The sequence below is a fragment of the Sardina pilchardus genome, chromosome 5, assembly GCF_963854185.1.
Source record: "Sardina pilchardus chromosome 5, fSarPil1.1, whole genome shotgun sequence".
NCBI classification, from domain to species: domain Eukaryota; kingdom Metazoa; phylum Chordata; class Actinopteri; order Clupeiformes; family Clupeidae; genus Sardina; species Sardina pilchardus.
This window is the reverse complement of record NC_084998.1, coordinates 18,567,502-18,578,807: the sequence shown is the minus strand read 5'-3', so window position 1 is coordinate 18,578,807 and position 11,306 is coordinate 18,567,502. Positions and strand designations below refer to the sequence as shown.

The following is an 11,306-nucleotide window of genomic DNA, read 5'->3' as shown; positions in this document are numbered from 1 at the left end:
TTCATCTAAATAACAGACATGCATATGGGGTGGGAATTGGGAAAGCCATCAAGCGGCGTTTCAGAGAAAGAAACACAGAAACTTCATTATCATAGAGACAATGTTCATTTGCATCACTCTCCAAGTTAATTTAGAATGTGGGCAGCAACTGTTGCCTTGGTGCTGCCCAACCTAACTGTGCACACTATGGTCTGTAACTGTTCATTGTCGTGATGCAAATGTATACACCATCTGATTGCTTTCCCATAAGAGAGGAAATTTGAAGATATTTAAAAAAATGTGCTTCAACTTCATTGGCACTGTTGTAAAAGCACATTCACTCAGCCCTGGGTGAGAATGTGGACAACAGTCTGACAAACTCTTCTCGGCTGTACATTTTCAGACTGCAATCATAATAATAACCAGATTATCAATCCATATAAGAGGCTATATATCAGAGGTTTTACACTTCTACTATACATGGGCCTAGTATCCCATGCCATACCTTCTAATACTGTAAATGTTTAGTTAGGTTAAGTTGTTTGGTGGCCTGTGTGAAGGTCTTTTCATTTCAGCAGGCTATAAGTTAGATTTGGTACGGTCTTTCTCAATTATTGGTTTGCAGTTTGTTAGTCATATAGCATAGCAGCCTATGAGCAGGCTAAGTAGGCCTACTGCTAATGCATCTACAAATGAGCGCATGTGAACATTTAATGGATGTTCTTTGGAACAGGCCCCACCCTGGAGGCCCTGTGCTTATATCTGTGTTTGTTTGTCTGTATGGTTAGAGTAGCCTGAGCTATTTAGTATTGTCTTACTACATGCAAATTAATTTTGAGTAGCATTCTGGCATACATCAATGACAAATGACTGCTTAGTTCCTACAGTATATCCTTACTTACCCAGGACTATGAGAAGGCCACTGCCCTGTAAAGGCACCGTACATTTGAATAACTACATCTCTGAATGCACATAGAAAGATAGTGGATTTTGGACAAATAGCTGTTTAATAAAAACAAGTGTAGCCTATGTTTTGAGCTTATGTCACTGAATGTTGACATGTTGTGGTGCCCCACTAGATCAGGCTTCACGCATGCAACAAATCTAAAGGCCTATTTTATCAGTCCAAATGTGTATCAGTGCAAGAAAGAGATTGAATGCATATTTCTCATAGACATGCACGCTAACCTGCAAACATGGAGACACAATGCTAAATTATCTCTCTCACTTTATTGTCATTCCCATGAGTCTGGAACTTAAGTTTATTTCAGTTGCACAAGAAGGAGTTTCATCACACACTGCCGTTTTAACTTTCTCAAGCCTAAAGCCAAAAGTAGTCAGGCCATACTGTTTATTTTCAATTCTGCTCTGATGAATAGACCAACTTTCAAAATAAGAAGCTAGCAAAAACAAATGTTACAAATGTTTCCAATACAGATCTGTATCATGAGCTATATTAACAGATCTCACAGTTAGGTAGGCTATAGCAAGAACATGGGAGGATATGGCCTGTTAACAGAATGTGAAGAAACATTCAGTACAGCTTGTTCACTGGGTAGCCTAATATGTTATGTAATGTTATGTGTATGCAAAAAAAGAGAAAAATACCGGAATAATTGAAAAAGACTTTATAATTTCAAACCAAGAATTTCATTATCACATCATGTCTAGAAAATGCTCTTTTATGCTAAGTTGCATACATTGCGCGTGTGGAGTAAAAAGTTATGGTTGTATGTATGTAGGCTTACATTAGACAGGGGCACTTATTCCTCTGGAACATTTCGTTCCAGACCAGTATGAGAATACGTCAGAGGGGCGGGAACCTTTTGTATTACCGACCAATTGAAAAGCACTATTATCACCCCGGCGGCTCAGATACCAAATCAAGTTTTGTGTTATTGAGGGGGCACTTTATTCCGGTTAGATATCCATGCTGCCACGAGTTGGCGGTGCAGGGGAGAGTCCATTTTAACGAGATTGCTCCGGCTGAATTAGTCCACAGAGTAAGCCATTATTTAGTTATTTGTGTGTGTATGTGCATGATTTGTTACTGTCGGTGATCGTGTGATCGGTTCTATTTCTACTGCAGAATTCTGTTGCGTACATGGAAAAATAATCAAGGAGTTAGGTAGCTAATGTTATGTTATATTCGGATATTTGCTGCCTAGCAAGCTAATGTTAGCCAACATGCTAGTAAATCTGTGAAACCATGGTAATATTGCGTTTGTTTAGAAGTTATTTGCTCGTGTAACTCTTCAATATAAAGTCATTTGTTCATTGCTTAATTTTTTTATTGGTAGTACGATTTGCAGAAAACGCAATGCAACGAACCTTGGCGATTCCGTTTTTTGGTAACGCTATGTAGGTTAGCTGGTAACAATGCCGCGTTAGCTACGCTAGCTAGCCAGCTTGGTCATTTATGTTTTTCATCAGTTCTTATCCTTACTAGAGTTAACTGTTAGCTTTCCGAAGTGCTACAATGTAGTTTCACTTTGCAATAGTTACAATTTAAACCTTTCGGTTGGGTAGTTACATTATGGGCTTGCTCTAATGAATGGACTTTGAGCAATACCTATCATTTAAGCATCCGTCTAGAGATCCACCCATCTTCTTTTTGCTTTGGCGGCTAGCTAACGCGAAGCATTACGTAGCTAACTTAGCAGGCATCTACCTAGCCATCATTAGCCGATACTTATTGTGTTTTACTAACATTTCAGACGATCGCACAAGATCATGATGTCAGAAACCGAACAGCAATTTATGGAGACATCCGAAAATGGTAACGAAGTGGAAGAACATTTCAACAGTGAAGAACCCGTGGAACAGCTAGAAGAGGAAGAAGAAACGGCTATCGACAAGGTAGAAGACGCCGCAGAAGACGCAGTAGAAGACGTAGCAGAGGACGCAGCAGAAGAAGCCGAGGCAGAGGTAGCGTTAGAAGCAGAACCCGAGGGAGACGCAGAAGGAGACGCAGAAGCAGACGTAGACGCAGACGTAGACGCAGACGTAGACGCAGAAGCAGAGGAAGATTCTCAGAATGGAACATCAGAAGGCGGCCAGATTGACGCTAGCAAAGGCGAAGAAGATGCGGGGTGAGTATAATCAGAAAAAAAGAGTGCAATTAATTTGTTTGGTGTGTAACGCGTTTGGGCATTGCTGAAAGGGAGCTTTTGTTCATTCGGCTTTTGTTGGCGCCATGTGTCCTCGTATGGGGGATGGGCACGGGCTAGCTGGCAGGCGGCGACATTAGCACATAGTGTAATAAGCTGCGGAGGCTTGTACAGTACGGTTACAGGCTGAATTAAATCATATTTTTATGTGTAACAAGTGTAAGTCAGTCTTGGTCTCATGTCCTGTTTACATATGCAAAAACAATAATGCCCCTTTGTTAATAACATACATCTATACATATAGCAAAGGTCACTTGCCTGCATGGATTCTATACATGCAGTAATGTACTTTACCCATAGATTATTTGGTCATTGATTTTGTTTATATATTTTTTTATCTCTCACTCCTACAGTAAAATGTTTGTTGGGGGACTCAGTTGGGACACCAGCAAGAAAGATCTAAAAGATTACTTCTCAAAATTCGGAGAGGTCACTGATTGTACGATCAAAATGGACTCAAATACAGGGCGTTCAAGAGGATTTGGTTTTGTTCTCTTCAAAGAAGCAGCCAGTGTTGAAAAGGTATTGGCATCGACTGGAATTTTGGTTGTGTTATGTTGTATTCCTCAAAAGTTTGGTGTATTTCTAACAATAAATATGGTCTCCATTGTAGGTGTTGCAACAAAAGGAACACAGGTTAGATGGACGACAGATTGACCCCAAGAAAGCAATGGCGATGAAGAAGGAGCCTGTAAAGAAGATATTTGTTGGTGGCCTTAACCCTGAGACAGAAGAGGAAAAGATTAAAGAGTATTTTGGGACCTTTGGAGAGGTTTGTTTTCTATCCTTGCTGTTCTGTTTGTTTTGTGAGTGTTAGTCCAGCAAGACCTCTGTCAAACCATTCCTCTTTCCCTATTTGGTGTCCTTAGATCGAAACAGTTGAATTGCCACTGGATCCCAAGTCGGAGAAAAGGAGGGGGTTTGTCTTTATCACATACAAAGATGAGTCTCCTGTCAAAAAAGTCTTGGAAAAGAAGTTTCATCATGTTAACGGAAGCAAGGTAAACAAATCAAAAACGTCTTTCTGTTTACATAACTGTTAAATTAAAATCTTGATGGTTATTTCCTGTAGGGGAATTGTTGCAGTGTGTTATTTTTGAAAAGAGGTAAAGGCCTTATGTCTTTGCAACCCATGATCTTTTCAGCCTCTTAATTTTCTGTGTGATTATGGCTGTTTGAGCAATATCAGTACCATCAGGGCGGTCTGTGTGTTAGTCAACAAATTACAAAACCCTGATGGAATGAATGGAGGACACTGTATGGCACGGCTGATTTCATTGCTTGCCACTGCTATCTTTTGCACTCTTTTATACATTGTGGATCATTGTGACCAAATTAGCCAGTGCAAAATTGTCTCTTGATATAGCAACAAAGATGTGTACAACCAGGGAGGTGACTTAACAAGATTTTCTCAAGATTTAATTGTCCATGCCTGACTTGTTAAACATGTGTTAAAAAGTGGACAATGAAAGTTTCAATAGAACTAGCTAAATTCATGCAAAAAGTGTTATTTTAAAATGTCCCAAAGAATCTATGTGAGTAATTATTTCACTGTCAGATGAGGTATCTTTTGATTGATGTTTTTCCATCTTGTAGATTATGACTGACAAGTCATGTTTTCCTATGAGTAAAATGAACATTCTCTGACTTGTGATGCATAATATGAAGAGATGTTGTAACCTGTTGACTTGTAAACAATTAATGTTTAATTGTACATGCAGCCTTTCATAACTTTTTGCATTAAGACCATTTCCCCCATTTGTGTATTGTTACTTTGTATGAACTGCATCACTGAAGACATTGAGCACACAGACTAGGTATGTAAACGCTGTGACCATGAGGATGAGCTTTCCTGATTCTCTTTCAGTGTGAAGTAAAAGTGGCGCAGCCTAAAGAGGTCTATCAGCAGCAGCAGTTCGGTGGCCGTGGGGGTGGCTATGGAGGTGGTGGACGAGGAAGGGGGCGTGGCGGTGAGTGAAGGCACTTCACGTTATTAACATTTACCAGATCCTCCACAAAGACTCAAAAGTGTTGACTACTTCTATTTTGAATGTTTTATATTGTGGTCTAGCATAACATTTTGCCTAAAGAGTTTCTTGTATCAGATGAGCTTTTCTCAATAGAACACTCTCCAATTCGGTTGTGGAGGCAACAGGCCTCATAGTAACATTCCAGAGTATTCTGAATAGAGCAACGTGCCTAATGTAGTTTCTTTTTAGTAATTCTCTAAAAGATGAACTATAACATGGTTGTGTAAAGTCAGTGCTATGTGTATCCTAATATAAAATGTGCAGCACCTGTGTTTGTCCTGAAATAAAATGCAAAACATTCCTAAGTATCTAATGTTTATGCAGCACTTGTATACTTGACATTTTGCTGTTGAAAGGAGAGGGGGGGTTGGCCTGCCAGTTAATGTCGGGTCTGCTTGTATTTTGACATTTTTAGGACAAAACCAGAACTGGAACCAGGGCTACAATAACTATTGGAACCCCAGTGGTTATGGCAACCAGGGCTACGGTTACGGCAGTCAGCAGGGCTACGGCGGCTACGGACCTTATGGCCAGTATGACTATTCATCTGGTTACTATGGCTACGGAGGCTATGGCTACAGTAAGTGGACGGGCCCCTCCCCCCCTTCATGTGCTTACCTGATCACGATGTTTAACTTGTCTCTGCACAGAGAGCACTCAGTCCTCTTTCTCTCATCCTCCAGACCAGGGCAATACAAACTATGGGAAAAGTCCAAGACGTGGAGGCCACCAGAGTAGCTACAAGCCATACTGATCACATGTAGTGCAGGTATGCATTTTTTTAGATTTTAGATCATCTCCTCATACATCCTAGCTGTTTCGTTCCTTTTTTTGTGGTAGACACTCTCGTTGCCGTGGTTTCCCCACGGCATCAAGTCTCCCATTTGAATTTGGATGCAAGAACTGTGGTGTTAACTGTCATCAGTTTATTTCCATAAGAGGAGGGCTGGGTTAACTACTGCAAGAACCAATTTTGACGAAACCAATCCAGTTTTGTGCAATTTTGCATTAGTTTCATGTTGCCTAATAAAGGTCAACACGATATATAACTACACTACTTGGTCAATAAGGGTTGAGGTTGTGGTGGACCCTGCACAAATGGGTTTTTCTTACGTGGGAGAAGGGACCTGCTTGCTGTTTTTTCATGCTTTGAGCCTTGCTCTTCTTGCCTTCTTTTGCTTAGTTCAATCTAACATGCCTCATTTGGTATCTTTAATGCTTCTGTGGTTCTTTTCACGCATGCTCCTTACACCTTCCCCCCTCCGTTTCCTAGTAAATGTGATTTTTGCTGTCCATGTTGGGATGTGGTTATTTTTGTACCTGTTTTAAGGACCACAGTGGCACCTCCTCTCCTCTCTTTTCTCTCCCCAGGACCTAAATGATCATGACAGCAGGAGGCCTGCAGTGCAAGCAGCATGGACGGAGTGGAGGGGTGACGGGGACCTGACTTTTACCTTTCAGATGAACAGACTCACACCTCATTTGTACAGACAGACAGACAATTGGGGAAGCAAATGTCACTTCTCCGCTTTTTTTTTGTTCACATTTCCAATGATGGAAGTGTTATTTTTACTGTACTTTTTGGTACCTCTATGAATTTAATGTATGTTTTTTTTTTTGTTTTGTTTTTCCTTTTTTTTTTTTTCGTTTGTATTTTTCATGTCCTGGATTTACAGTCGAGATTGAGATCCGTCAACGTTTTTAGAAAAAAAAAAATAAAATCACTTTTGACATTTATCTAGGTTTCCTTTTTTCCCTGGTGCTGTGAGGTGCATGGCTGAGTGCTTTAGCGAAGAAACTGTTGAGTTTTTGTCATGGAAAAGGGATTTTGCGTTAACATTGATATAAGTAATATGTGAACGGGGGGGCATCCTAAGTGGAAAACAAAGAGTAATTGGATTGCAGTACTATATTTGACATAAGTTGACTTAAGTTTCTAATTGTTTTTGATCCTGCTTTATGTGGCTTTGATAAATAGTGCAATTGAAGTTTCTTCTCTGCTCTAAAGAGTGGGCTGCTGCCCAACTGGAATTTTCTTTTAGTGTCAAGTTAGAAATAAACATTTGATTATAATACGTTTTGGATCTTTGTAGTCTTTTTCTGGCTAATATTAACAGTTACAGCGGGTAATGGTTATGTACTCTTGTCTGGTTTGATGTTATTGCACATTTGTTTTTGTAATGTGGTAAATGTTACTGGTACATGTTAACTGTCTGGTAAATGTTACAGTTTGTGTTAATGGTATGTGTCGAGTTATAACCTTGAGAGTAATCCCAAGCAGCATTATAGGAAGGTCTTGTGCGTGTTTCAGGAATTGACCATACACCTCCAGATTCACCATAGTATTGATCCCCTTGCCATCCTTAAAATTCAGTGCATCTTTAGGAATCATGGACAAATGTGTTTTTTTTGTTTCACCAGGGAGAATTTTTTTTAAATTGTTTTAGAAATACACTTACTGACCCAAACACAAATGCAATATGTCTTAATATATCAACTAGAATGTTTTTTAATCAAAGTATTCCACAATAATCTTGTAAAGTATGCAGGTGTTACCAGCAATTTTTTAAGAACACACACTATGTGATTGTATAGCTGCCATTGGCATTTTGGTATTTCCCACTGACTGTCTTTGAAGTGAAAACTGTGTTTCATATTTGGCCTTTAATGTGTATTGTGTGTTGTGAAAAAAAGAGTATGTTGGCTAGAGTGCCTTTAAAACGACCTGCACTCTTGTGTTATGACAGAAGGGCTTAAATGAGTCGATAAACACTCAGTTTGAGGAGGGCAGTTTATCTTTTATGACTGTTAAGACCTAGTTGAGCTGTTGTGATTGGAGTATGAATGAACACTGACTGGTGGGTCTTTGCCAAGTAATGATAAGATCACTGTTATAGCAGGGACCAGCCAACTGTGAAATTCCCTGAATAGAAATAATGACTATGAGGAGGTACTAGCGGGTATGCCCTTAACAATTATGCGACTTTAAAAGGAGGGCATTTCATTTTTTTGAAAAAAAGAAGTCTTCAAGTAATCGCTGTGCTCCATTTGTGGCCTGACACTCCACTCAGCTGCTGCCTTGTCTTGTTAATCAGCAAGGAGGGCTCCTGAGGAGTGCCATGGGTGGACGCATACTGTGTCTGTGTGGAGGAGGGGAGGTCAGTGCATGTTCACACACACAAAAATGGTGCTTACCAGGTCAGTCAAAAATGGTTTTGAGGAATCTGTCTGAGAATGCTACTTAGATTTGCAGGAAGAGTCATTTTGTCTGGTTTGCTCCAGGTGCATGCCTAGCTCACTGGTAAAGGCTGCTATGTTGATTTATCATCTCCTGCATGTTGGTTGCATCAACCATGTATGGCGCATCAAATTAATATTAGCCAAGTATGTTGACGCACAAAAGCATACTAGGTTAAGATGTGCTGCAGGATGTGCACTTTGTTGACTTTTAGGTTCTTGTCTTTTTTCCAAACAGAAGCCCCAAGTGATACCCCTCAGACGCCTTGTGATGTTACAAATGGCAATTTCTCACCGTCATTGTCAGCATCATGAAGGTAGCTGCTGTCTCGGGCAGTTTTACATCTATGGAGTGAAAAAGCTTCTGATGGACGTAGCAGTCAGCCCAACAGCTCGTGCCTTCGCTCCTAGTCGACAGCTGGACGTGGAGAAACAAAAAAGAAATGTATCTCTGAGCCGTACTGAAGGTCTGTTATCTTTTTTTTGTAAAAAATCATTTGCACATTAATCATTTTTTGGTGCAAGTGAAGTCACTGAACAAAGAACATGAACTGTCATTGATGGAATTTTGACAACTGAACATGTTTCAGCTTGGTTGGCACTTTTACAAAGTCTCTTTTCAAGTCCAGTCTTATTAACAAAGTTTTTTGATCATCCATTGGCTTCTGGGTTCTGGCAGATTTGGTTTTAAGTTATTGCAACAGGTGATGTAGTGTCTAAATTGTATACATTAACTATACAATGTACAATGTATATATATACAAAATACTATCAGTGCCACCAGTGATTTTCCCAGTGTCTTTCTGTCTTCAAAAAACTTTTGAGGACCCAACTCTTCCAAGGATACCTCCTCTCTTAGTGCCTCTGACAACCTTAGACACCTGGTGCGCACTTATCAGACACTTCCCTCTCTTCCCTCCTACCCCTTACTTCTACCACTTTCTCCTGCTACCACACTTTGACTAGTATAATGTCTGCACTCTTATCCTCTAGTAATAGTATTGACAGAGGCAGTAGAGCCTAGTAATTCTGAGCTAGGGTTTCTTCTGCACTGAAGCTTCAGTGTTATTCAATAAAAGCTTCTGCTAAATTAATTAATACATGTAAATGTAAATACAGTTCTTTCTAAATACACGCCCATATTGAACTCTGAACAGGTATATTTTTCATTATCGGTTACCGTTTTAAAACAACTTTATTGAGTGTGTGTGTGTGTGTGTGTGTGTGTGTGTGTGTGTGTGTGTGTGTGTGTGTGTGTGTGTGTGTGTGTGTGTGTGTGTGTGTGTGTGTGTGTGTGTGTGTGTGTATCCTGTGTAGGCTGATTCATGGTCTAGTTCTCCCTCTTTCCCCTCTGTCCCTCGTCTACTCTGTACCCTCCCCTGTAGCTCAAGCATCAGTATTTTTTTTCATCTTTTTCCTTTGCCCACAACAAAGGGTCAATCTGCGTAGACCTATCCAGTGTAGCATCACATGTAGAACATCCACCATAGAAAGTTAAAGGCAGGAGATGCAGTGTCAGATATTACGCTTATTAGACATTAGTTCTGTATCAGAACACAAGAGATAAAAAGCTTTAACCTAATCTAAAAATAGTTCATTGTTATGACTATATGATGGAAAAAAGGTATTTCTAAGCTGAAGATCTCTCTCTCTCTCTCTCTCTCTCTCTCTCTCTCTCTCTCTTCCCCTCTGCTCCCTCTTTCTTATTCTTGTGAATAAAGGTCTTTGTTAAAAATCAAAGGCCTCTTTTGGTGTGTGTGTGTGTGTCTGTGCTGAGTAAAGACATTGGCATGGCAACAAGTACAACCTTTAACCACTGCTCTTTCATTCTTTCCCCCAAAACATGAGAGGAAAGGATACTATGAGGAAAATAATGAGGGGAAAGGATATTATGCATGTGCATCTGTGCAGTATCTGTAGGCCTAGGCCTACAGATACTGCACAGATGCACATGCATAATAGTGCACATAATAGACAACTAGTGATGTAGCCTACTGTATAACAGTGCCTGTAATTTATTTTAGGAGGAGAGTTGGGACATGTTACTTTGGAAGGAGAGGGAGTGCTGCAATTTGATTTTCTTTGGAACTTAAATACAACAACTTTCAAGCAACCTCTTCAATCAGCATCAGTGTCAATAGGCCTATGGTTCACTATATTGTACAGGACTAGAGGACTGTAAGGGCTATATGTTATCAAGTAGGCCTATACTAAATAATGTAGTCAAAATGATAACTTTATGTTGGTTGAAGTTAAAACAAAACATGTTATGAACTGAGAGAATACATGGTTCTACATCATTGTTGGCAAAATTATCATGATAGCCTACATATTTCAGCCATATCTGGTTTAGTCTTGAGTAGGCCTAGGTTACTTTTCTATAAATGAGTTTCTTTAGGCCTTATAGACTATATTGTAATATTTTATAATGTTTGAAATATATGTATCAATAGTTCTCAAAAGTCATCAGATGTCGTCATTTAAGGGGTTATTTTTCAAAAAAATTCTCCCGGGAGAATATATACACGACAGCAGCAGTTCACAAACTTTTTTTTACCGGGGGGGGGGGGGGGGGGGGTATATTTTCCTGCTTTTTTGTCCTTTGCCAATCACATCCCTGCTATATGTGACGCCCTTGTGACCTTGTAGTAAACATAAGGATGAGTGTGGCTGCAGAGCATGTAACATTTGAGCAGTGTGTCAAATGTACACATTCATGTACATGTACTGTATACAACTCCAATTCCAAGTTGTGACGTGTAAGATGCAAATGCGAACAGAATGAAATGATCTGCCAACCTCCTAAACCAATATTTGGCTGCTCAAAGGACATAGACAACATGTCAAATGTTGAAAACGACTAATTTGATTATTTCATGGAAAATATTAG

General features: G+C 39.8%; 1 protein-coding gene across 2 annotated transcripts; it reads left to right on the top strand.

Annotated features, from left to right (window-relative positions):
• The first annotated feature begins 1,853 nt into the window (after positions 1–1,853).
• On the top strand, positions 1,854–7,254 carry LOC134080369 (heterogeneous nuclear ribonucleoprotein A/B-like). 2 transcript variants are annotated; one of them, XM_062536783.1, is made up of 9 exons: positions 1,854–1,982; positions 2,697–3,071; positions 3,503–3,671; positions 3,763–3,921; positions 4,019–4,150; positions 5,017–5,119; positions 5,595–5,759; positions 5,863–5,948; positions 6,551–7,254. In XM_062536783.1, the coding sequence occupies exons 2-8, from the start codon at positions 2,713–2,715 to the stop codon at positions 5,931–5,933; spliced, it is 1,158 nt and encodes a 385-aa protein (XP_062392767.1). In that variant the 5' UTR covers positions 1,854–1,982; positions 2,697–2,712; the 3' UTR covers positions 5,934–5,948; positions 6,551–7,254. The 2 variants fall into 2 exon arrangements, with proteins under 2 accessions (XP_062392767.1, XP_062392768.1); XM_062536784.1 differs by lacking the exons at positions 1,854–1,982; positions 5,863–5,948.
• The last annotated feature ends 4,052 nt before the right edge of the window (positions 7,255–11,306 follow it).